Genomic DNA, 27,773 nt, shown 5'->3' with positions numbered 1-27,773 from the left:
GCAGATTAAAAGACAATGGGTCTACTTAGTGTCTTCATGCAAGTGGCTAAGTGCGTCGTTCGAAAAATGTTGTCTCAATTACGTTTATTCAATTAATATTACCTCTCATTATTGCATCGGTAATTAGTTCAAACGCATTGCCAAAAATCCGGAATTTGAGAAACAAATTTTAAAAAATTTAGAGAACTTTCAATTTTGTTCTGCAGTTTTTTCCTTGTTATAGAATTATTTTCAAGTTGGTGATTGCAATCTGGCTACCCTATTCATTAGATTTTACGTTCACTGTTATATTCATGTTTTTGATGTATGCCAGGTTCGTGACTGGTCTTTTTCATTATATTAACGCAAACCACAATCCAAGCTTTGAGAGCGCAAAATTAAAAATCAGTGCCATCATTTTTTCAGTCGATCTAGAGAATAAGAATCCTATTAATCTCAAAAACTTCCTTCAACCATCATCACATTTTTTTGAGAATTCGCAAAACCTGAAATAAAAAGTTTAAAATTTAACCTTCTAGGAAAACGTCAAAATAAACATTGGCCACCAAAACATTTGAATTGTAGATTCGTAGTCATACAATTTTACATTACTAGATAAAGATTTAGATTATCTATTATCATCGATTTAGCACAGCACATTTGATACCATCATTTGAATATAGAACCGGTCACATGTACATATCAAGGTACTATTAAACACCCTGCGGCTATCTATTAAGATTGATGTTTCACAAATAGTCGCCTTTCAGCCTTGTAATAAGCATAATCAAAAGCAAATTTAGCATCCAGATATCATCAGCATCAAATTAATGTTTGACTTTTGAAAGATAGCGGATAAAATTTGACATAAACCCGTGATAGCGTGGCCTGCATTTAACTGTTTTGTTCATAACCAGTAAAATTTTTCATTCTTACATCACTTTGAGTGACGGGTGTTGAGTGTAGGTATTATTATTTCACTGCATGGTATTCACAGCATCTTTTGATCACATATAGCCATTTTGCAGTTCAACCGTTTGTATTTAAGCCCAGTTCCAGGTGTTATCAGGAACTTCATTGAAACCGCGTAAATCAAACACCGTTTCAAGTCCGTTTACTTCTAGCTTCTCAAATAGCAATTTAGATTGCAATTTGTAGTGTATGCTTATAATTAGAAATTCGAAGATCGAATCAATGGTTGATTATGAGCCTTGAAACGGTGCAAAATATTATGTAACATTGGAGAGAAGCTCACGGCAGACTTCAATTACCGCACCGACAAACAAATACCTGAGAAGTTACGGCCACACTAGATTTGATCTATCGCAGCCGTCATTTGCGCATCAATTTCAGTTTTTCTAGTTTTTCAGTTTGAGTTTTGGTTTTTTTGTTTGTCATTCAGCATCGCCTTTGAGTCAAATGCTTAAACTTCTAATAAATCCCAGCTCCCTTCATTGCAAAGAGCGAGAACTGAAGATTCATTCGGCAGCTAAAGGATCTCGTGTAATAGTAAATATAATAGTGTAATCAGTTGTAACAAACGCGTCTAAGTAATGATCTCAATGGAAAATAATTGTTTGTATAGCAAAATATATTGTAATACCAACAATAAAGGTCAGCTGTTTTGATCTTTTGATATTGCTTTTTGTTCTAAAAGCTAAAGTAAGGTCAGCTCCATAAAATCGGCGTAAGTTCAAATAGCACAGAAATTTCTACCTGATTAAGGATAACCCATTATGGTTCAACTTTACGTCAACTAAATTGAAGGCTGGATCAATGCATGCAAGATCTGAGATCTGATGATGACTTTTTCATTTCCAAGACATTTTTCGAAGCTCAGAAAACACGTTTTTAACTCCCTAATTATTGCGCTTAACGTGAAGTAATTTTTCTCGTACATTTACAGTACGCAACTGTTTTTCTTAACTACGATTTAAAACAACTACTTGTAACTAAAGAAACAGCTAATCTAATGAATGATAACAAGTGATATAGTTTGGTACATTTTCTGTTCTTTTCGATAACTGAAGAACCGATAAGAGGCGAGTGAGTCGATAGTAACAGTCTAGTCGGCAACAACGAAGAGTAAAGTAAGGACAAAATTCGGGACACTCTATTTCCCAATAACACATCCATAGCAATGACAACTCAAGCTGCTTCTGCTGTTTTCAAATGAAATAGGAGTAAGGATCAGGAAATCAAGACTGTGCGGTTTTTGTCTTCAGATAAAACAACCGCACACACAAGGCTCAAAAAACGAAGGGACCGAAAATTAACTTCAAAAGTTGAGAACGAGACGAAAAAATTCTAATATACATTCCAAAAAAAAGTAATAACGAGTCTAGTCTAGTCTAAGAACAAACGAGAAGGCTGAAGTTTACTCAGATTTTTTGCTTACAGTTTCATCAATATGCTCATTTTTATGGTCACTGAGTGACTTTCAGATGTTTAACAAGTTTTTTCATCACTTTTTCAGCAGGACAATAAACGCAACTAAATAATTCTAAGGTACGTAGGCATGGACAAGAAAGAAATCACACGAAGAACTAATAATAGTACATCCGATTCATTAAAAAAAATCTTTTTGTTTTGCTTTTCAAAGATTTAACATCCATTTTGGCATATTTGAAACAAATCAAGTAACTAAAGAAAACAAATTTGCGACTAAGGACAGACTAAATGATACTCCGAAAGTTTTGCTGATATTAGTAATAACAACACTATGTACCGTAACGCTTGAAGCCATAATCATCTAGTAAATCCCTGTAGTAAACTAAACATTAAGCCTGGTAAAAGGAAGAGAAGTAATGCCCAATATTAATTAAGATGATGGCTTTAGGTTTCGTTTTTCAGCACCATTCAAACCCACTTCGGCTCCAGCTGTTGCTTTGGAAGCAGGAACAAACCCAAACGCATTTTGCTCATTGATCATCCGATCACCTGCCCCACGAATATGCATTCCACCGACTATATCATCCGACAATGAAGAAACGGGATCAACTCTAGCACATTCGCCTCCTTTCGATCGCAATCCAAGACTGACTAGTAAAGCTGCTTTTGTAGGTTCTGAGCCAGCCTCGGCTTTTGACATCTCATTTTCAATCTCACTTTTGTTCACACTTTCAAAGCCAAAATCGGTCTCGGAACTTGAAGTCTTGACCAAATGGCCTTTAGACCGAATTGATGCCGCGTCGGCAAGGTCACCGCTCGGAAGATCCAGACTCACCCCATAGCCGGAACTGAACAAACTCTCATCGTCACTCATATCGAACTGTTGATCACTCATTTCTGACGGCATTCGCTTGTTTTTCAATCCGCCTACCAAAGTTCCATTCGCAGTACTCGTCGCGAAATCAGTTTCAGGCTCCGTCGCGGCGTCCAAGAGCATTCCAACAACATTTGGCACGGCATCACCGCCAAAACCCGAGTCTTCCGTTCCGAGACGGTGCCGTTCACCGGGAGAACAGTTGATGTCATCGTCATCTTGTCGCTGATCGGAAGATTCAAGAGGACCAGTTCGATATTCGTTCAGCTGTGCAGGAGTACTGGCACTTATCCTAAACAAAATCAGATTAAATCTTACATTGACACCAGTTGTTTTTCAGATGTTCATTTTTGTTTTGCATCATGGCTTTCTTTGTGCCTTTCACACATGTCTTCATGAAGCTATTTTTATAAGAAAATTACCAGGTTAATCTTTGAGTGTGACAGAATATTCCGACAACGAGTTCAGAGCGGAGCTTAAAAACATCTGTAATTCAACAGAGCAATATTTTAAAATAGTTTGCATTCCAAATCAGTAGCGGTTTTAGGGAGGGGACACCCGCCCGCCGTCAGGGATTTGACCCGCTGACAATCCAAAGGGTCACCCTGGATTCCATTTTAGTAAAAACCAATTTCGGCTGACCGACTATTAAATTTTTCTGGAGTCGCTTTTGGCGCCAAAAAATATGCTTATTTTGCGGGAAGCGCGCGCAGAAATACCGCATTTTTTGATCAAAACTTTTCAAAAAAGGCTAAAAACGCCTTTTTGGCCTGTTTCTTCAAAAAAGTGCCTGTGGCGCAAAAATTTTGCTCAAAATAGGGTCTTTATTTGGGAGAGCTTGAAAAAATCTATTTAGTCAGCCTAGAAAAAAGGTCGAAAAAAATTTCACAACTTTTCGGAAATTTTTGGATCCACCCCCCTCGAGAAATTTTTGGATCCACCCTTGTTCCAAATCCACCAGACAACCATTTGCTTTAAGATCTAAGAAGTTTCTACGAATCCTTCAAGATGAATATTCGACTTCGACCATTTAATTTTAAAAAAAGAATTCATTTATATGTCAAACTAACAGAATTTATATGTCTTTGATCACGAGGAATTTAGAGCTAAATCTGCGAGAAAAGAAATCATCATCATCATTCTTTATTTATACACCTCTTTTTGTGCTCAGAGGTGTTAGTTGATACGTTTTCGAGCTTCTATTTTGAGTGGTTTCGTCGGTTGTTTCTCGTATTTTGTGGGTTTGCGTTGCTTCCTATTGTTTCTTTTTATCTTTTCTTACATTGCACTTCATCGTATATTCATCACATAAAAAGGCTCGAGCAACTTAAAAACATCAGAGCTCTTTCACTCCTATGCAAGTCCACCCTCGAATGGATACATTAGCAGAGAAATTTATTTAATCGAATCAGGTCAAAAGCCCATTCGTTGAAGACAAAATTCTACAGATCTGGCAATAAATTTAAACCTTTCACATATATTTAACAATCGGCGATAAATCACTTGAGCCTTTGCTTACAACAAAACACCACCGCCCAGTTCTGAAGACTTTAAGAGTACACTTCATTTGACAGGCTATCTCATCAATGCGGTACCGGTAAATATTACGACAGTTGCAAAGAAAATTATTCCTACGCTGATTTGAACAGTTAAATACAAGAAACAAAGCAATCATTTTGGTCGCTAAGGCTAAATTTTCAAAATTCGTGTACCTCACCCATGGGAAAGACGTAACCAATCGGAAAGCTTCAAATTAATTCTGTCTTCTTAATGTCAATTTGTCTTATTGTCTTTTCGTCTTAATTTCCTGTCGTCTTATTTATCTAGCAGCAGTAAATGTATCATGTCGAACTCAAAAATAAACATGGCGGTAAAGAGCATATCAAATAATTTTGCAAAATCTTGCAAAACTTCAGAACTTGGCCATCGTATTTTTACAGATAAACAAACCTTCGCTATTTACTGGACAAAGTTCAAAGCTATTTCAAGTCACGTGGGAAATAAAAACAGCACGCGACGCTAAAAGACAAGCAACCAATGCTGTAAACAACTAGCGGGTTTTGCCAATCAGTTTTACAGAAGAACCTCCACCAAACGTTCTGGCTGTCTGTCGGGGCAGAACCCGTTTTAAATCTCCTTATAAGCTGGGACTGTATAAAATAGCATATAGATAAAATAGCATAAACTTTCCTAGCTTTATTTCATTGCGTGATTTTTGTAATCCAGTTAAGTAACTAACTAAAAATATCCAGAAAAATACTTAACACCCACATGCTACAACTATAACCCCTCACTACCCACAAAATTCAATGAGAGTTAGTGTTTAACCATTTTAAAATACATTTTTCTACGCTCAGTAACGAGCATACTTTCTGTTTCAAGCTTCGGCGACAAAGGCCATCCCTGAAAACAAAAACCTGAAAATTGGCAAAACAAGGGCGCTTGTTCTGCTGCACTTACATTCGTCACAATTGTATAGTGCGCATGACTCAGTGTTTGCGGCTAAATTAGATTGTTCTGCGTGGGAGTCATGAAAAAGAAAATCACGAAGACAAGGATATAAGTTTAGTTCAAATAATTTTAAACTCAGATAAAACCACCCAAAAAGTTTTTTTTTCAAAATAGCAGTGCTTCTTTTTTTCGTAAAATTAAAAATGCCATCATAAATTTTTTATAACAAATACAGATTGTAAAATCTAACAAAGATATTACTGAAATACTATTAGTCGATGTGAACGCAAATTGACAGCTAAAAATACTGAAATAATTTTATGAAAAACTTCAACTATTAACTTATTGCATTAAAGCTCTTTGGTTTTCCATAAAAATTTATGGGTGATATTTTTTGTTTTGATAGAAACCCAAGTTGAGGAAACTAGATCAAATGGTAAACTTTTTATTGAGCTGGAAAATCTGAAAATTAATTTACTTTCGAAACTAGCAGTCGATCAAGTTTTTAGTGACCTTCACACTTTTGCCGTTCAATAGTTAAGTTTGCCTTCCTTTGAATGAACTGAATTTAAACGGAATCGAAAGTCAAACCCCAAAAAGGTAAATTTGAGCCAAACAAATTTTAGGTTTTCCTGAAAAAAATCATCGCGACCAATTAAGAATCTGAACTCCGTTCAACGACTCTTAATCATCACGACCTATATTTTTAAGTCTGAACTGCGTTCATCGACTTTTAACAACCTCTGGAAATTAAATTAGTTTTTTTTCTATAACTTAATGAAACTTATTTCAATAGCGGATAGACCTTCAGTAACCGCGCAAAGCAGAAAATAAGTTGATGATTACGATTTGTTTCTTCATGATTTTGAACGAATAAAACACACAAAGAAAGAATTATCGTTTGCTGCGTAAATTAGCCCAGAAATTCCTACCACGGTTTTTTTTTTTAATTCAACGCTTCTTTGAGTGAAACTTTGGTGCCTAGAATAACTACTTTAGTAAGCGTTAAATTAAACAAGACTGCTCGTATCGGAACAAAACCCCCGAAGGTTCTGAATGTCCATAAACTGATATTGATAAACAAATAGTTTTTGGTTAACAAAATATTGACAAACAATGAATTTTAAGCTGAATATTAAGAATCATATATGGAATTAACAGGACCAATAAGCCTGCTTCAATTGAATGTTGAACGAGTTTGTGGTGCGGGATATTTTGCCTAGCGTAAACAAAACAGCTCGTATCAGGGCAAAGCCCTGAATGTTCCGACTGTCTTTTAAGGTCTATGAAGCAGTGTTCGTCTAAAAAAAAGATGAATTTTTCGAAAAAAAAAAACATTAAAAAAGTTTCGAGTTTTTTAAATCATCCCCACACGCCATATAAGGTACAAAATGATAGCTTTTGCTCCTTGTAACGCAGAAATTATGACAATTAGCCTGTTTCAACCAATTTGGAACGACTTCTATGAGGTATTAATTCGACTCTATAGAAATCGATTAAATTAACCCTATTAACGCTCACGCGTTAATAGCGCGAAATATATCGCGCGTTAATTGTCCCAAATTGACAATATTGGCAATCTTTTAACCCTCATAACTTTATGAAAAAAGATCACTGGTGAAATATCTTTTCACATTTGAGCTCAACAACAATACCTTTTGAATGATATAAAACAAATTCCGTCAAAAGTTCTTAGTTAAAAAGTCGAAATTGTCTGAAGAAAAAAAACCCGCCCCAAGCACAAATACTCCATTACTTTCGTTACGAAAGTCGGAGCAATATTGTTCGTTAAACTATCCGCATCAAAGTATCCCACGTAGCTCTTTCAGTCACGTTAGTCTATTAGTGAGTGTTTCACAACAATCTTTAAGTCAGTATTGCCTAGTGGAGAGCGCGCCCCTTCCAGGACCACGAAAATTGATTCCAAGAGAGACACATTTTCGAGAATTGGTCTGAGTAAAACCACCCCAAGCATATATATTCCTTACTTTCTTCGAAAGTCGGAAAAAATACTTTCTCAACCTAATTAACAGCTTCTTACTCCTTTTCCCGTCACCATTTTGGTTGTAAATCAAACCCATTTTCTTAACCAAATGTCATTATCTCTCATTTCCTCATCAAACAAATATCCTCAAAACCATCATCAAAGGATGCCTTAAAACTGTCGCATTCATTCATTAAGCATGACCACTTCCTTTATCGTCCGACACCAAAGACAAAAGATGCTAAATTTTGCAAAACTTAGCGCACAATAGAGGCTAAAAATAAGTAAAGTAGCAGGTAAGTAACGTAGCAGTTCTGAATTCGGGTCAAGTGCTGGCCCAAAGTAAACGACGACTCAAAAAACTTAATACCAAATGCCACAAAAAGTTATTTTTGTTCCGGCTTTCGTAACGAAAGTAACGGAATATTTGTGCTCGGGGTGGGTTTTTTCTTCAGACAAATTTCGACATTTTTCTAGCCATTTTTGACGGATTTTTTTAAAAATATCATTCGAAAGTATTGTTTTCCTGAGCTTAAATTTGAAAAACGATATTTCACTTGTGGTCATTTTTCACAAAGTTAACAGGGTTTAAAGATTGCCATTTTGGGACCATTAACGCGCGATATATTTCGCGCTATTGACGAGTAATCGGAGATTTAATCTGTCTTAGAAGTCGTTCCAAATTGGTTAAAGGAAGCTTATTTACCAAATAGATTTGTTAATAGGAGCGAAATCTATCATTTTGTACTTTATATGGCGTGTGGGGTGATGATTTTCACAAAAATCTCAAAAAATTTACACTTACTTTGTTTCATGTTCTTACTGCTCAATAGACCTTAAAAGGCAGTCGGAACATTGAGGGCTTCGCCCTGATACAAGCAGTCTTGTTGTTCCGACTTTCAATACGAAAGTAACGGAATATTTGGCTCGGGGTGGGTTTTTTTTTCTTCAGACAAATTTCGACTTTTTAACTAGCCATTTTTGACGGAATTTATTTATATCATTCGAAAGCCATTGTTGTCCTGAGCTTAAATTTGAAAAGATATTTCACCTGTGATCATTTTGCGTAAAGTTATGAGAGAGATTTAATCCGTCTTATAAATCGTTCCAAATTGGTTGAACGAAGCTTATTTGCCATAATTGATTTGTTGCAAGGAACGAAATCTATCTTTTTGTACTTTATATGGCGTGTGGGGGGATGATTTTCATAAAAACTTTCAAATTTAAAAAAAAAATTTCATTTATTTTTATTTCATTTAATTTTTTATGTTATTACTGCTGCTCCATAAATCTTAGTAGGCAGTCGGAACATTTAGGGCTTCGCCTGATACGAGCAGTCTTGTTTTCTTTTCAACTCAAGCTGACGAACTAAATATTCTCACAAAGACTATAGACAAAGCTGTACTATACAATTTGCCAAATGTTTCATAAGGCGAAAATGACATTTAATTCACCTAAGATATCCCGTGATTTTTAAGATAAAATTATAATTTAGGTTTACTTCCTATTCGACTGAACGAGCACTTAGTTTAAGCAAGTAGCGCATGCCAATAGGAACAGATGCTTAACGCTACGCCCGCCACAAAAAACATGTGTCAAACCAATAGAGATTGGTTTAGATTTATCTGCTGAGTACTGACTTGCGCCTGGAAGCATTCAGCGGGATGGGGTTGGAAGCTTTCACACTTGCACTTTCGAGCCACTCATGGTTCAACACTGCCTCTGCCGACATCCTTCTGTCTGGATCCCTCTCTAACAGTCCCTTGACCAACTCCACTGCCGCCGGAGACACCCGGCTCCACTCTTGGGATGGGAATGTCAGTTCTTCTTCTAAAATTGCGTCCATCAGGAGCGACTGACACTCGGTACAGTTCTCACCCTGTTCCCAACCGCACGGGTATCCACATCGACCAACAAAGGGAGGGTAGCCACATAGCATGATGTACCTAAACACAGCACATTACTCAGAATATCGTAGTGCATTGTTTCGTGATACGATAAGGACGATAGCATCGTACACCGATGGGACAATTCTGAAAAAAAAACTGAAAACAAACTATAAACAAGGATAACCGGTTACTGTGCAATTAGCACAGGATGTTCCGACCGAAGTCTTACAAAACACAACAATTCTGTACAAAATTGACTAGAAACAAAAAAATTTGGTCCGAGTTACGAAAACGGAATAATTATGCTCGGTGTGGTTTTTTTATTCAAGCAATTTTCGCCGATCGAAATAATAGTTTTCAACAAAAAGTTTTTAACACCCCATTGAAGATGTCGACTTCCTGAATTCAAATTTAAAAAAAATATTTTACCTCCGATTATTTTTTGTAGTTCTGGGGGTTTGATAATCACCAAATTGGCCATGTTCTGGACAAAATTATGCGCGCTTTGAAGAATTTATTCATATTGCTGATAACGTAACGGGAATTATTTATGCGTGAAGAATTATCCCGCACAACAAAATATTGCAAATTGAATTGAGGCTAGCTAATTGGATCGGTCGTATTAATTTCATAAGACTTAACATTTCGTACTTCGATATTGTCCAAAACTTATCGGTTTTCAATATTTTCTTTTCCCAACGACTATTCGATATGAATTAAGGGACAGTCAGAACAATCAGGACGTTGCCTGATATACGAGCAGTCTTGTTTCAAATTATTATCGAAACTTAACATTTTATTGCCAAGAAAGCACGAAAAAGAATGAAGCTTCGTAAACTGAGATTCTCACGGCTTAAATAAAAGCTTTTCCTTTATAACATCGGGGCAGTACAACAGTGCCGAAGTACAACAGTGCTGAAAAAAATTTAGTTCAACAGTGCCGAAAATGAAAACTTTGTTCTACAGTGGCGAAAAAATGAACAAATTTCAACATATTAAGTGCGGAAATAAAAAAAACGGCAAACGTTCACAATCTTAAGTGGCACTTAGAGATTTTGGGAGAAAAAATTTGCAATTTAGACGTTTTGGCGCCAAAATAATTGTTTAATTTGCAGTTGCAGACATTTTGGCGCCAAAATTAGAGTGATTTTCTTTGATACTTAGCGTCAGTAATTTCTCGCTCTTTAGAAAACGCGTGTAAATTATTCTGAATTTTTGCCGCCTTTTTCGGCACTGTTGTACTTCGGTACTGTTGAACGCCCCCGCATAAACTCATGCTGCAGAATAGTGACCGCCGCAGCCGCGCCAACAGGTTGCGCGCTTGCCACCAAAGAGTATGACTCTATACGAAATTTAGAGCCGGTTATCGCGGCGACGAGCGCGTAGCGCGCCGACCGACGACCTTAAACCGAGACTCGGCTAATTTAGTTTTTTGACCAATTGAAAAGATTTGAGACTTATGCGACTGCTATTTTATTTTGGTGCCTATGTGACTGATTTTTAATTTTGGGACCTATGAAAACGCACGTTTTCTTCATCGCAACTGGTGGCGTCTCTCATGCTTGAAAGACCGATTGCTTGAAATTAACTTTAGCTTACTTTCAGCCAATCAGAAATGAGTATTCAAAATCTCAAAGTAATTTGCAAAAATTTCAAAGTAAGAAAATAAATCCAAGCCATTAGTGTTAATATTGACCGATTAGATAATAAGCAGATGAGTTTTCAAGACTGAAAAATTCTTCTGATTTTGACTTCATTAATCTTGATGATTATCTGAATAGTATTGCTGTTGTAACCCGCAATTTGTAATTTTTTTGATTATTTTCCACTGATTTAATACATTTTCTGTTAATATTGACTTCGATTTTGTGAGAAAGGCATTTAGCCAAAAAAAACGCTTAGCGATTTTGATTGGTTGAAGTTTTCAACCATTCGGTCCTTTAAGAATGAGAACTCTCCCCATCTTAACTCACTGACAAGTAATTATATTCAAATGGACGGAAGTTAAAAAGACAAAAATGGCCATTTTAATTGATGCGCTTGTTAAACAAACAAAAGTTCGGAAGCGCGGCGTCATCGTATCACGAAGAAACAATTAACTCAGCAAATTGTAAATTTCACTTCTTGATTTTTCTCCACAACAAAACAGTTGTCACGCAAAACTGCCAACGATTCACAAAAAACTTTTTGAGACTGTTGAACACATTTTCAGTTTCGGCATTGCTGTACTTCGGCACTGTTGAACGCTCCCATTAATGTATTTCGAATCACAACTAATAGGGGTTTTGCTTTGTCTAATTTAAAGCAAGTAAAGCAAGCAAGAGATGTTATGGGGGCGTTCAACAGTGCCGAAGTACAACAGTGCCGAAAAAAGCGGGAAAAATTCAGAATAATTTACACGCATTTTCTAAAGAGCGAGAAATTACTGACGCTAATTATCAAAGAAAATCACTCCAATTTTGGCGCCAATATGTCTGCAACTGCAAAATAAACAATTAATTTGGCGCCAAAACGTCTAAATTGCAAATTTTCTCGCTCAAAATCTTAAGGTTTTACTTAAGATTGTAAACGATCGCTGTTTAATATTTGATTGCCGCACATAATATGTTGAAACTTATTCAAATTTTCGGCACTGTTGAACAAAGTTTTCATTTTCGGCATTGTTGAACAAAGTTTTCATTTTCGGCACTGTTGTACTTCGGCACTGTTGTACTGCGCCCAATAATGAGGTCATCATCATCATTCTTTATTTAGACACCTCTTCTTGTTCTCAATTCAAAGCATCTTAATTCGCGACTCCAATTGTTAGATTGCAATTGATTTTATGAAAGTAGGACACATACACATAGGATCAGATTTTAAATCAAAAATAGACTCCTCTTATATCACGGTTCTATCTGAGCCTCTGTTCCATAAAATACCCAATTCACCTATTTATTTCCGCAGAAGACTGTTCCTTTCTCATTAGTCCCATTCATTTTCATTTTCTGATACTATTACCATGCGAAATGTATTTGCAGCCTTTGTAAAAAAAAAATTAGAAGAAAACTGCCGCTATGCTTAATGTTCATTAAGAACTGAGAAAAAAGAACTGAATGCGGTGCATGAAATGCATAAAAAGACTTAAAAATATATCTTTTTTTCCTGCTGTTTAGTATGCAAAACAGATTAGATTCAACTAAGATCTACCTCTTATAGACCTCTCGACCGAACAATTGCTTTTACTAGCAAAAAACTCGTCACGAGACAAGCTAGCAACAACAGCATTACAAATGCGTAGTACAAATATCCTTTTTTCGCTCGAGTGAACCAACAAAAATGCTTTTATTAAAAATTCCACCGCATAATAGCACGCAAAGCAGTGATTTTTTAAACCACTGTGGTTGATATAATGACTCGATTCAGTCAACCAATAAAATCTCTTTCAAAATCACACCCCTTCACTTACTTCGGACACGTATGTTTTGATATGCCATGTTGAGCACAAGGAGATGAAAGTCACATGATTTCCAAATGACAGTTTAACTTTCCTTAAATTAACTTAAAAAAACTTAGTCGTGTATCAGTTCAGCCCCTTGGCGCTTGTCTTTAAAACATGGAAGACAAATCAAATTTGTAAGTTAAGTCAAGCATCCAGGTTACATCAATCGTACAATAACACATAAAGCTGGTAATAAAAGAGGTCATTTGCTGTAACGGCGAGTGACAAATAATATTCTTAATTGATGATTTGCAGAAAAAACATATGACCACCACCATTTGCTCTAACAAGCCAAATAAGAACTGAGTTAACCAGCTGTTTCGTTTTTCGACCTCTATACGATACGACCAGCTCAACAGGCTTGCGATTTCTATTTGGTTTTAGTAATTTCAAAAAAGCATCAGGTAAATGGAATTGTATACAAGGAGGTTTACAACGTACAAGCATAAGTGTACTTAGCAGTTTTTCTTTGATAAAACTCAGTGGAGTGCGCAGAAATTTTTCTAGGGAGGGAGGGCGGTTTTTCAAAAAATGTTAAAAATTTAGTCGAACTTTTTCATTTGACTTTTCGAGCTCTCCAAAAATATTATAAGAACTCTATTTTGTCTCAAAACTTTCACCGCTGCAAGCAAATTTTTCAACCAAACGGCCAAAAAAGGCGTTTTCAAGCACTTTTTGGAAAATTTTGACCAAAAAATTGCCTTTTTTTGGCGCTCGCTTCCCCCCTCAAAATTAGTTATATTGGCGAAGCGAGCGTCTTTAATTCCTTTTGAAAAATTTTGAGGTTGGTCAGCCAAAAATGGATGTCTCAAAGTTATATCAAAGGGGGGAAAATACCCCTTCGCACGCTACCGATAAAACTATAGATAAATAAGCAGCAGCTCTGCGAAGCAAAGCACCGTACTTTTTGCTATTGTGCAAATAAGACTGAAAAATATACGACATCTTCTTGATTAAACTAGTTAAAGAATTCAATTGACAAAATCTACGCAGGCGAGGTTATTAATTGTAGAGCAAGAATAAGAAAACTAGGAGACACTTCCAATATAAATTTGCGAACAGAACAAGAAAAACGAAAAAAAAATTGAACCTTTTTTTTTCAACTTTCGAAAAAGTATATATCACATTGAAGATCTTTGAATTTCAAGACTTGTGTATGATCGGCACTTCCTCTTAAAGTTATAACATTTTGATAAAAATGGATCGGTAGGTTATTCTACATTTTGCTGAGAATTCAGAATAATAAAGCCGATTTTTGAAACTGAAGGTATGCACGTTTTTCGTGGCATTAACACGTTCGATAGCGGAGTTTTCCTTCCTTTTAACAGAGGAAATGAACTAAAGATATCAAATTTCAAGCCGCCAAAATATCAGATGTTAGCGTGAACATTCACTTCAATCCTTTTACACTCTAATATGTTCCAACGTAGTAGAATTGCTCGATATTTGCAGAGAAGCTATCAGTATGCCTTAACTGGTCTATCTAAGAATATTCTATTTCTGGAGTACTACCTCACACTCCAGACAGCAATTTTGTGCCAAGCTCCTTTTTGAGACAAGGCCGTTTTTGAGTCTATAATCTTCCCTGTTGATACCCCTATTGCAGCAGAAATCGGCAGCATGCCGTAGCCCCAAAGCTAGAAATCAAGTGAGAACTCGTCCTCACTCACTATAATTGACAGGGGATCAAACACTCGATCTGACATTCTCAAAACCTTGTCACTATTTTTTTCAAAGCCTTGCCACTAAAACATTCAGTCACTTTTCCAGAGCATTCCTTTCCAATCAACGAAAAGAAATTACTTTTTGTTTCAATTTTCAATCAATATCCAATGTATCAGCGAAAAATAATGCGAATGATATTTTTCAAAAGAATATTCAACACTATAACCAAAAAGTTTCTATGATAATAAAATTTTAACTATTAAAGAGCTTTATGTTTATGATCTACTGAAATTTTGTCTGAGATCTATAAAACGTAGAAAACCGAATGAATATCTAAATTCTTTGTTTTCACTCAAAACATTCGTTTGTAAAATAACCTATTCCCCTCTTTTTTGCAAAAAAAACTAAGTTGTACTCATTAACTAGAGGTTCAAGGTTGCTTAATATTTTGAGCGGAACAATCTTCTACCTATTAACACTGGAAAGTTGTTCAAAAAATGCTGAAATTCGTTTCGTCCACAAATTTAGAGACAATTACATCCTAGGTAATAATGAGTTAGTACATGGCGTATTTAAAAGAACTGGTTTTCCCCTTGAAAAATTTGGGCTTGGTTTTGATGCTACCAGAGATCCATCTGAGTCTATGACTCTACCAAAAATATGACCTTCCAGAAATTGCTAGTTTTCGGGAAAACGCCATTTTTGTTTAAAAAATTTGAAATTTAAAATCGGTGCTTAATCTAGGTGCTATCAGAGACCCGTCTGAGACTCTGATTCTACCCAAAAAGTATGTCCTTCCAGAAAACGCTGGTTTTCGAGAAAACGCCATTTTTTGTAAAAACATGAAATTTTCAAAATACTTACAAAAATACTTGCTGCTTAAATATTTATCTACATTTACACATTAACAATCTATGTCTAAGTCAGTATATACTGGGTAGACATTTAGTTTAGTCTAATTTGCCCTTAGCCTAACCTCCTCAGATAATACGTACGTTTACCAAAATTTAATAGCTTAATTTGTTTGATTTTTTCTGTAAATGTATTTGTATGTCGTAAGAAATAGATTCTTTCTTTCTTATTGTTCCGACAAAACTCATGTAGTGGGAAGGAATTCAGGCGCAGTTGATTTGTTTCCGCACAATTCAGAGTACCTAAAAAACTCATAGAGTCAAGCATGGCATCATAATTAAGCATTGTGAATCCTTACTCCTTAAACTGACGAGAAAACCGTATCTAAATATTGTATAATCAGACTCAAACTAAACGACGAGCAGATATTTTGGCAAAAAACAATGCGCTTATTCTATGATGAACTCTTTTTGAACATAACCAACAGACACTTCGAATAGAGACAAGGAACGCAATGAAACTAAAAGAAAACTGACAAAGAAACTTTTGAATTTCAATTTTAAAAATATGTGGCCCCTAAGGTCTTTTACGTTCATGAAAAATTTACGATTGATTCTTTTTTTTTGATAAAATTGCTACAATTTGTAAAAAAAACTGGATTGATAAGAAAAGTTTAGTTCGCTGATAAATCTGAAAATCAAAATTTCGAAATTAGAGTCGCTCACGTATTTCGTAACCGTTACACTTGTGCTCTTCGACAGTGCAATTTGTTTTCCTTTTAACAGATGACATGAGCTGAGCTCGAAAAAATCAAAAGTGAAACCGCGAAAATTCATATTTAAACTCAAGGAAATTGATGTAATTGTGAAAAAATCCCCTGAAGTTTCCACTTTCAAAGTAAAAAATCTATGCCCTCTTCGATTTTCAAGACGAATTAAACTTTTATAAAAAATTAAATTTAAATCCACTCAGTAAATTAGGAGCCAATTTTCGTTTTGTGACTTCTACATTTTTGGTGTTCGATAGTTGAGTTTGCCTTTTTTTTGAAAGGAATAAAACTCAACATAAAATTCATTCAAACCGCGAAAAATCAATTTTGAACCTGAACAAAATTTAGACTTTTCATTAAAAAATCATCACGACCTTTATAAGATTATGAACTATGTTTATCGACTCTTATTAGCGTGGCCAAAAAAACTGCGCGCTTTTTGCTCTTCAATATTTTTCTCTTGTTTTAACAATCAGTGACTTACAGAATGACTCCGAGACTCCACAAATCACATCGCTTGTCGTAGGATGTCGCATCACTGGATCCAAGGAACACACTGACCACCTCGGGAGCCATATATTCAGCCGATCCAACCGGAGACACAAGATCGATAGAGTCTGGACTGTAGTTCGTTAGAGATGTCGCCTCCCTGATCCAGGGTGCCGAGGCCAGATCGAAGTCACAGATCTTGACAGGCGCGATTGAGTGGGCGTACTCGCAGAGGACATTAGCCGGCTTCAAATCTCGGTGGGCAATTCCTAAAATGAAACAATTCAATTACCTCTCCTCTCAAAAACTTAGCCAATATTCAAGACAAGTTGATGATAATATGTCTTAAAGATCTCTTTGTTGAAGTCAAATTTATTACTCATTTGTTTGGAACAAATCATGCTATTATTAAAAGATTTTACCGCATTTTTCTTTAATTCATGTGAGACAATTCATGTCATGAATAGCCAAGATACTAATTGAGCCAATATGAAAGCGTTAGAATAAATTTTCATTTAGCAACAGATTTTGCTTTATGCTTTTTGCAATATCTATTCCTTCCAAACACTCGAAGAGTGGAAAGGAATTAGGGATTCAGGCTGGTTTTATTTTCAGCCAAAAAAACTATGGCTTCTGCGACTCGTAGAGGATCTATGAAAGGCTATCTATCCTGTACAAGCTTAGTCAGTTTCTTTTATTTCCCACATTCCAGACTGAGTTATTTTGTTGAGCAAAGTCCTTATTATGCGACTCAAGGTCGTTTTATTGTATCTAGAGCTTTCACGTGGTAACACTATAGCAGCCAAATTTCGTTCTTTCTACTGTAGCAAATTTTATCACAGAGCCGAAGCTGCGCTTCGCAAACTCTAGCGAGAACACGACAAAAAAAGAAGCTTCATGAAGTTAAGTAAGAAAAGATAGAAAAAAAAGCCTCGAATTAGTAAGACTTTGCTTAGTATAGGCCTCAAACCTGCGACCTTGAGAATTGGAGTCTCACGCCCTGCCCTCTCGGCACCGAACGCTTAACAATCGGCAAACACTGGTCACAAATAAAGCAGTTACATATGATAACATATTTCCAACGCGATAAAGTATTAGTTTGAAATATAACAAACTGAAGGCATCCACACTAAGTATACATGTAAAAATTTGCGAGACAAACTGAATTAGAAAATTTCTGAAAAAGAGTTTTAATTTCCGTCATGTTCTTTGAAATAAATAGCTTTATTCAGATAATTTGTGTATCAACTGTGTTAACTTGTTAGTATTCGAATGTCGGAGCACATGCTATCAAAAACAGTTAAGTTGCTCCATAAGTAGCACCAACATTTCCGACTTGGAAAAAAAAGAATAGACGTAGTATAACACTAACGCTCACTGAAGTTCGCTAACCTAAAAATGAATGTAGTCCCTGGAACTGAAATTTGGACAGTATGTTTCAAATAAGTAATAAGCATAGAGAAAATGATCACATCCGAACCAAAAAAAGTTCGCAATTTTTCAAGGCAAATATTTTCGCGGGTCAAGATTTCGTCTTTTAAGTTATTCATTTAACTATAGTTTCTGCAATTCGAAGAAGAACTGAGAAGCGATCCAGCTTTCTAAGCATAGCCCGTTCATCTCATTTTCGCACATTCCAGACAGTCACTTTGGTGATCAAAGCTTTTTTTGCGTCTCAAAAACGTGTTTTTGTTTAACTCGGCACCACTATTGCAACCGAAATCGTTCAGGCAGTGGTAGACCCGAAGCAAGATGTCAAGTTTGAGCTCATCCTCACAAACTATCATTGGAAGTGGATCAAACAGTCGATCTGACATTCTCAAAGCCTTACCACTAAATTTTGGAAACTTTCTGTCATTCTTTCCGAGCATTCATTTGCGATCAACTATAACTAATAACTTATTCCTACAAATCTCATGTGGAAAAGACTTCAGGCGTAGTCAATTTTTTTCCGCGCAATTTTGAGTATTTAAAAAAGTTCATAAAGTCAAGCATGGTATCATAATTAAGCCTCTCATAATTAGAGTATCATTAGTATCATAATTAAGTCAAGCATGGAATCATAAAGAGCAAGTAGTATCAAAACCCAGTAGTATAGTATCAAAACCCTTCTGGTTGTAATTTCGATTTGAAAAAAAAACAACAAAAAATGTGTCGAGAAACGCCTGTCTGAATATTTTCACTAATTTACACGAAACTTAAGGAATTCGATAGCAATTATGTACGCTCTCCAACCAAAGTCCCAGTTTCCCCTTTGATCTTTTTATATGACATCGATGTATCACCGACCAACTAAAGATTTCATAAAGTCGCCAATATATATATATACCAATTTTTTAGAGGAACGCGCGCGCCAAAAAAACGCAATTTTTGACTCTTGTTTCTGAAATTTCCTTACAGCGGAGAAAATTTTGCAAATAAAGGGTCTTCATACGGTTCTGGGTCTTTCTAATATGAATATCAAAATCGTCGAAACTTTATTGAACCCCTCCCCCTTACTTAAAAAAATTGGCAGTGACATAGGACAAAGATGAAAAATTGAAAAACGAAATTTCTTAATTTTTCTTTTTCTTCACTTTTAAATTCATTTTCTTGAATTATCGAATAATCATTGTCAGAAAAGTCTATGCTACATACACAGCAATCGGCTAGCCTTGATAATTATACTTTCAGTCCATTCGTTAAAAATCTTTGTTCTATTTTTAAAATACATTAATGAAACTAAGCAAGCAGAGCATGCCTGAGCTTACAACTTTAGTCATACCAAGCAATTATCTACCACTGCTCAGATAAACTTGCCTAAAAATTATTTTAATTTTAAAAAAGAATTAGGTTTAGGCTTTGCTGACCCATAGTTGAGCTTTTCGTCTATATAATCTACGCCAACTATGTTTATTTATTAGCCGATATCTATTTTTAGTTGCTTCAAGCTTTGATGCATTGGTGCACTTTTCCATTCAATTACCAAACGAGTTTTATCTCCTTTTCGTCTGACAAACTCCCCGTAGACTAAGATAAAGAATGAACCATGCTGCCTTTTCATTGCTTTCACTCCGCATCCGCAGTTAAAAAAGGAAGACATCTTAGCCCTTAGGCACCGCGGGGGAAGTTCTACCTTTCATAAATCTCTCCAATTTGTGATTGTTCTGTCTGGGTTTTAATGTACCTATAGTCCCCTGGGACAGGTTTGAAAAATCCTCCTTCCATTTCAGAACCCAAGTAAAAACGATTGCTGTCAAAAGTCGGCCCGGGAAACCACACTTGATATAACAGCATTCTGAAAGATTTCGATAATGGGGATTCCACAGCCAGCGATTTCACGATCTTTCATCTCCACAACACTGACCAGAAATTTTATTTGCAATTTATTTTTTGGTATTTAACCAAATTAAAACTAAAATGAAAAATTAATGACGTTTTGGTTAAAAAAACACCAATTTTTCAGTGCTAATTGTTAATAAGCATTTACAAATGGATTGAGAAGGAGGATATTAATTTTGGCCCCATTACCACTTTTTAGACAGTTAGATCCAGGAAACTATTTTGTAGACAATTTGAATGCAATTTGCAAATTAATGCAGATGTTTGGACCAGCTGTTGTCAAAAATCTCTATATGTATCTTTGGTGTTCTATATTGATATCTAATTTACAGTCTTTGCTCAAAGTGAATTAAATAGCAAGCAGATGGTTGGCCAAACAAAACTTGTACTTTTGCATTTGCAGATGATCTGAACCGCTGCTGCAACAAATCGATCTGATTCCTATTTGCTATGATGGGTGAAGAAAGTTTTTAGTGATATTTCATTTCAACGTTGGATGCGTAAACAATGTGAATGAACGTCGCGACCTTTTGAGAATGTCTTTTAGGTTCATGACCAGATCACCGTCATTTGCTTTAATAATCATCGTTAAAAATTAGGTATTTATTCAGCTAAATTGCGATAAGTTATGGCAAAACTAATCAATTTTGCGCTATTTATATGAATGAACATTTTTGTAAGCGTCTTCAATGTTACGCTTTCTATGACGTAGGTGCAAAATATAAATATGTGAACGAACACGTTCATACACTTTTCTGTTGCAAGCTTTTCTAAGGCCACTTTTTACACGTCACAGTTTATTTTAAAAAGACTTGCGAAAGGTAATGAAAAGATTTAGTTAAGCACGTCGACCAATGTACGCGGCGCTGTTCTACTTCTTAGAGGGAGTGCAGTCAAAAAGTAGACAACCTTTATTTCATACCGGTCAAAAATTAGACAAATACTATATTAACCAATCAGTATCGAGAAAAGCAAGCGCACTCGGGAAATAAATAATTAATTATCATTTACTTCCTAAGTTTGCTTGCTGTTTTCTGTTGTATTAGATAGGCAACAGCTACATGTGATATCACAAATATTTGTGAACAAATCGTGACACGTACCGCGATATGAACAAAACTCGAAATGCAATATGGGCTGTTGCTTATCCGGTATGAAACACATGTGAAAATTTTGAACAAAATACCCAAAATTGAAAAAAATTTCCATGCTCACACGTGATTTTTACTTTCTAAATTGTTTGGGTTAATTGTTTTAAGAGAAATATTGCACTAGTGTTTCAATTTCATACACTAGTGGACAAAATTAAGCGCAAATTCAGGTTTTACCGAGAGCAAATAATCAGAGCAACCATCTGAGAAAGTGTCAATATTTGGTTTCAATGACTTACTAATGTAATCCGGGTCTGAAAATGCCAGTTTTCCCCATCTGCACTAAGTTGTTCATCGTGGTGAAGTCTTTCTTGAATAAGCGGAGTAAAAAAATTGTTCATGCAACTTGAAACATTCTCAGCGGGAAAATGGAACAAATCAGTGTGAAAATTTTAGTAACCTCAGATGTTTGATACTTATTCACGCGAAGTAAAATACTTAGTGCAGATGAGAAAAACTGGCATTTTACACACGGATTACATTGGTAAGTCATTGAAACCAAATATCGATACTTTCACCGATGTTAGCTCTGATCATTTGCTATCGGTCATGTAAGATTTTTACTGAATTTCGAAGGAAATGTTGTCCAAAATGTGCACTGAAAAAACAGGCATTTTACAGAGTAAAATCTAGAATTTGCGCTTAATTTTGTCCACTAGTGTATTTGAAACACTAGTGAAATGTTCGAAACACTAGTGCAATATTCAAATACACTAGTGGACAAAACTAAGCAAAAATTCTAGATTTTAGTCTTTAAAATCCGTCTTTTTGATGTCTATTTTGGACATTTCCTACGAAATTCAGATAAGTTTATACACAGACGAAGAGCAAATCATCAGAGCTACCCTCTATGACACTATCAATAATTGGTTTCAATGACTTACCAATGTTATCCGGGTCTAAAACTGCCTGTTTTCCTTAACTAAACAAAGTTTTTCACTTCGCGTGAAAATGTGAAAAACGTCCGAGCTTAGTAGTTTTCACACTGATTATTTTCTATTTTCTTGCTGAGAATGTTTCACGTCGCATGAATTACTTTTTACTCTGCTTATTCAAACAAGAATTCACTACGATGCAAAACAATTCAGTGCAGATGAGGAAAACTGGCATTTTTAGACCCGGATTACATTGGTAAAACATTGAAACCGAAAATTGATAGTTTCATAGAGGGTAGCTATGATCCTTTGCAGTTAGTCTATGTAAGAATTTCACTGAATTTCGTAGAAAGTATTGTTCAAAATGGTCACCGAAAACAGAGAGACTTAAATCCTGAACTTGCGCTTACTTGTGTCCACTAGTGTATTGCACCAGTCTTTCAAGTCTTGCACTAGTTTTTCAGATAATGCACAACTGTTTCAAATATTAAACTAGGTTTTCAAATATGGCACGGTGTTTTATTGGTTAAGATAGTTGTTGTCTACTTAATGACGCTTTTACTTTATGACTAGTCTATTTTTGCTACGTAACCTTCTTAGAGCGACCCACCACTTGACAATTTTGCAGATAATCCTGACAATTGATCTTGTGAACAAATTTTAGATCGATCTTTCATATATTAGACAACCGATTTGAATCTGGAGAAATTGCCCCGCGAAGAGCTGCTTCCATTTTCCCCTAAGCCCTTTCCCTAAAACATGATCTTTTCTCCGCAAAATTGCAATAGTTTTTAGGACCATATGAACGGTCTTTTCTCCTCCCCTTGTAAGTGCGGGGGATGTCGTTCACATGGGCCCATAGTTTTAGTATGCCTACGTCGCGAGTATGTTGTGTTTATGTGGGATACCGTTTAGTCCATATTTCCTTCCTGTCCGACCTCGAATTAAGCGTTGAAAAATTCAATTATGCACAGCATAGCTTCCGAGCCTTGTTAACTATCTTCAAGTTGCACACGCTAAATCGTTGAATTAGTCTTTTATATTGCATTTCGTTACTAAGCACTATAGGGCGGGAAAAAGTTTTTAAAATCCTAGCTTCCAAATCATCAACCTATGCATAGATTACGATTACAAATGGTCACAAAAAATGATAGAAATATTGAAGACTTTGTTACAGTTTGCTATGGTTCTCACTTCACTCTTAGGAACTTATGTCATCATTTGAATGCAAAATTTTAAGGCGGATGTTCAACAAACCATCGTATTTTCAAGCCGAAATTACATAAGGATTGGGTCGGCTGCAAGACAACCTTTCTCATTTTTTCGGACACCTTTTAGGGCTTGTTTGAATGATAATTTTATCTGTGGCATGTTGATTCTTTGACTCGTTGAACTATCACCAACTTTTTTGCCTTAATATTCGCCGAGCTGCCAAAAAGTACATAACATAATTTTAACAAAGTTTATGCCTTGATACCGGAAAAGTTTTTATGACCTGAAGGAAAGTATTTCTAGGCTCAAGAGTATGCGGACCTTTAGAGTGCAGAAATGCGAGGGCGGTGGCGATGTCCCGAGTGACCAGACTGGCGTCCCTCTCGGAGATGGGTCCATTGTTCAAGTGGTCTACTAACGCACCCCCGTTCATCTTCTCGAAGATCAGGAAGAACCTAAGAGAACACTTAATTAAACCACTAAAATATACGACGGAGCGTGAGAAGAACTTACCTTCACTGCTTTAAAATTAACCAACAAAATATATCATTATCATCGTTGCAAAGTCTTTGAGACTACTGAATTACTCTTCTTTAAAACATAGACTGCAGTATTTGCTGAGGTTTAAAACTAGCTAAAACGATCAAATATAAATTAAGAACAAGGCATCTCATCCTTCTAGCTCAACTTACGAATGAAACCAAATACTCGTTCTAGGGTGTTCCACCCATCCAGATTAGGGACCCAATTTTCATAATTGTACCCAAACCAAGACTTACATTTGGTCCTCTTCGTAGAAGTCCAGCATCTGCACGATGTTTGGCTGGTCTTTGCACTGGTGCAGAATCTCCATCTCACTGAACAGACGAGTGCGACTGTGTCCTTTCTTGTCAATCACTTTAACAGCAAACTCCTCCCCCTCCTCCTGCTCCAACTGTGCCCCCAATGCTTGACCACTACCCCTTCCCTGTCGACTGCTGCCGTTGCTTCCTCCGCCCCCGAGGGTTCCCTCTCCATCCAGGTTTACTGATTGACTGTTGGTCCTACTCTTGGAGCGTTCGCTGGATCGAAGGGAGCTGCAAGTGTACACACTTCCGTAAGAGCCACAGCCCAGAAAATTTTCACCATTGCATCGGTAGTTGTCTAAACATATCAATAACGTTTATCTAAACATGTCAATATAAAACCTTTAAAATAGTCGTAAATAAATCATCAGAGCTCTACAAAAAATATCATTTCTTCTTTCCATTAAAAATATTTCATAGCCAATTAAGTCGGTTACGCAGCTTTAAAAATTGCAGAAAATGCTTATATATGCTTATCAAGTTGAAGAACGAACAGGACTGAATCAAGAATAAGAACCTGAAAATCTGGGCTGAGAGAGACTCTCTGATAGTCTTTTTCGTCTCGACCTTCTCTTTTTAGTTCTCAGTATCACCGGGTCATCGGTCCTCATCGTCTGCACCGCGTCTTCATCCAGTTGAAAAGTAGTATCTGGACTTCCAACTTTTCCTCCGGATCCTCTAGCAACCGCACCCAAACTGATCTCGTTGTTAGGCGTCACTCCCGCTGCTGCTCCCGTTCCCATTGCACTTTCTGCTAATCGAGCATCAGCCAGCAATCGCAATCCCGGGGATGTATCGCGCCCGTCCGCTCGTCCCGAGGTTTCCAGCATGACTCAATGTCAAAAGAACGAACGGTGTCGCGCTGTTAACTAGGAATTCGTAGTACTCACTCGCAAAATTCTGTTTCATTCAATTTTTAATCAGTTATGTTGAATGTGATTTCAATTTCAATGCGAACTATTGCAGGTAATCAATATTGCTCTAAGAAGATGTCAGATATTCAAATTGCAATCGAAACTATAAATTCGAACAAATTATCTTCCGCTATTTCAGATGCCACAAATTAAACAACAATTAATGCCTCTAACGTATAATGTAACTTATTGATGGGAAATTTAATTACAAGGCAAGACAGAGGGGACTCTAAGGTTTTGGGGAAAAATGAGCTTATTCCTCAAATTTTTGCCATCTTTGGTTACTGACTGTAATTTCGCCCAATGTAGAGTTACAATTTGGCTAGTTAAGTCAGTCGATTTTCCAGTCCTGAAACAGAAATTCAGTTTTCGGAAGGTCAAATTTTTATTTTGTGCATATTCAAGAGTAAATTATTGAGTGAACTAAGTGAGATTTGAAACTTAATCACGCTGATTTCGCGTTTTCTTTTAGAACACATCTAAACTTGGAAAGGTCAAATGCATGAAAAATTTTTTATATTTTTAGAGTTATCAAAAGCTAAGCTTGCAATAAGCAAATCATTCAATCCGGTGAGAGGAGCGCCAAAAATGGTGAATTTTCAACTCACCGATTTGTTCCTGCTCCCGAAGTTTGAAGCCCGTTGTTAAATGAAGGCTAGTCAAAAACCGTCAATATTTGCTTCAGACAACGCCCATTATAACCATCCAATTAGTACACACAAATTGATAAGCCCAACTTTCGTCAGCTTGTCAACCTTGCTCAAGAGAACTTAACTGAAACCCCGATTGCCGATGTTGGGGCAACTCCGAAGGTTTAGTCGGCTTTTATGTTTTTCTCGATAACTCAAAAGCAAACTGCAGATTAACTAGATTCAATCAAATACTGAATAATGAAGTCACATTTCCAAATCACGAGGTTGAATTTTCAGCTAAATAAACGCGTTTCTTCAGAGCAAACGATTACAGGCTATTTTGTGCAAAGCTACAGTATAATTCAACGCAAAACAACGAAAAGCTACAGTACAAAATACAAAATGAGAGCTTGTGACTATATTATATGTGAAATGTGTAACGTTATTGCTTTTAGCCGTTCAACGTGGCACAATTATTTATAACAGTTTGCAAAAAGTATAATACTGCTCTACAGGAATAAATTATACGGCACAAATACAGAAACCGGTGCTAGGGATTTAGGCAGACCGGTTTTTTAGCAGAACGGTTTTTTAGCAGACACAGAACAATTTTAAAGTGTGATAGCTAACCTCAAATGCGTCATTGGCGATTAGTGACCGCTTGTTCCGCTGCGCTTCATTCCAACCCGAGTGTTCTTGCGCGCGTAGACCTTTGTTTTGCCGCTAATTTAGACTTGTTTTTGAATTTGATAGTGTTAATGACAAATCGCGAAATAATTGTCTTAATTGGGGAAACTTGGCGTCTTTTTGAGTCTGTCAATAAATTATCCATCACTTTATTACGTTTTTCTGCTAAAAGACTCATTTTTCACATTTTATGCTAAAAGACTTTTCTGCTAAACGATCGGTCCCAACAGACACCAATGAAAATTTTGCGTTACTCGACCGACTATTCAATTCAACACGAAAGTACTACTAGTGCTTTCATTGGAGCACGACTGGTACATTCAGGTGTGTTACGTAATGTAATCTGTATGTTATGCAATACTGTATGTCATAGAAAGTATTCGTTTGCCTTTTGACCGATCGAGAAAAATAAAGAATCACATTATTAAAAAACTAATCAGTTCAAATAGGAGAGCATATTGGTCACAGGCCCTAATGTGCTCATCATAAAATTTGGAATTATACAAATTTTATAATTGCAAATGTTTCGATTGGCTATAGATAGACACAACTCAGGAAAATTAAGTTCACTTTTATCAATAGGTCTCATGATTGTTTCGATTTGGTGCATTTGGTAGAGTCGGACAATTGTATTAAGTATCGGCCAATTGCACAAAACCTTCAGACGTGCAGGAAAATTAAGTTCACTTTTATCCATAGGTCTCATGATTTTCGATTTGGTGCATTTAGTAGAACGAATTTGCAGCAGATTGACAGACCAGACCAACCGCATTTTGCAAAAAAAAATCATGTTTTTGATGTTCTCTTCAAGTTCCTGGATCAAGTTAACGGTGGCCAGTCAATAAGCAGAATGGTCCAAGAGCAGAAAACAGAAATTATTAACGTTTATAAGCTGCCCGTTAAATCAAGTATAATAAAAGTCAATATTACCAAAGAAACTAATATTTTAAGCATCATTTGAGTAATTGGACCAAGTTAACATCCTCCTCCCAAACACCTTTAGGGGGGACAGGGGCGGATCTAGGATTTTCTCGAGGGGGGGGGCAGATTATCAAAAAATTTTCGAAAATTTTGACGACATTTTTTTTAGGTCGACCAAATAGATTTTTCGAGCTCTCCCAAAGCACGGTTTTGTCCCTATTTTGGCAAATGTTTTTGCGCCGCAGGCAAAATTTTGAAAAAAACAGGCCAAAAAAGGCGTTTTTAGGCACTTTTTGGAAAATTGTGACCGAAAAATTGCGTTTTTTTTCGGCGCTCGCTCCCCCCTCAAGGCGCCTTGAGAAAAATTTTAGGGTCGGTCGGCCAAAAATGG

The 27,773-nt window shown here is 36.3% G+C and overlaps 1 protein-coding gene across 1 annotated transcript; it reads right to left on the bottom strand.

Annotated features, from left to right (window-relative positions):
* Window positions 1-486: 486 nt before the first annotated feature.
* Window positions 487-26,308, bottom strand: LOC134838994 (putative ribosomal protein S6 kinase alpha-2). Its single transcript, XM_063854370.1, has 7 exons — window positions 25,751-26,308; window positions 24,746-25,491; window positions 24,163-24,526; window positions 23,705-23,838; window positions 16,820-17,093; window positions 9,320-9,625; window positions 487-3,536 (listed from the first exon to the last, which is right to left on the bottom strand). The coding sequence occupies exons 2-7, from the start codon at window positions 25,056-25,058 to the stop codon at window positions 2,801-2,803; spliced, it is 2,127 nt and encodes a 708-aa protein (XP_063710440.1). The 5' UTR covers window positions 25,059-25,491; window positions 25,751-26,308; the 3' UTR covers window positions 487-2,800.
* Between the last annotated feature and the right edge of the window lie 1,465 nt (window positions 26,309-27,773).

Source organism: Symsagittifera roscoffensis, chromosome 2 (assembly GCF_963678635.1).
Source record: "Symsagittifera roscoffensis chromosome 2, txSymRosc1.1, whole genome shotgun sequence".
NCBI lineage: Eukaryota > Metazoa > Xenacoelomorpha > Acoela > Convolutidae > Symsagittifera > Symsagittifera roscoffensis.
The sequence above is the reverse complement of the archived record's forward strand: the minus strand, read 5'-3'. Positions and strand labels throughout refer to the sequence as shown.

Bases quoted from the DNA above. Each gene is read 5' to 3' on its own strand.
- LOC134838994 (XM_063854370.1), bottom strand. From the start codon at position 25,058: ATGCTGGAAACCTCGGGACGAGCGGACGGGCGCGATACATCCCCGGGA. The intron at 24,527-24,745 runs GTTCTTATTCTT...TGATATGTTTAG, and splicing joins CTCTCAGCCCAGATTTTCAG to ACAACTACCGATGCAATGGT. The intron at 3,537-9,319 runs GTCAGTACTCAG...GATTTTGTTTAG, and splicing joins CTGAATGCTTCCAGGCGCAA to GATAAGTGCCAGTACTCCTG.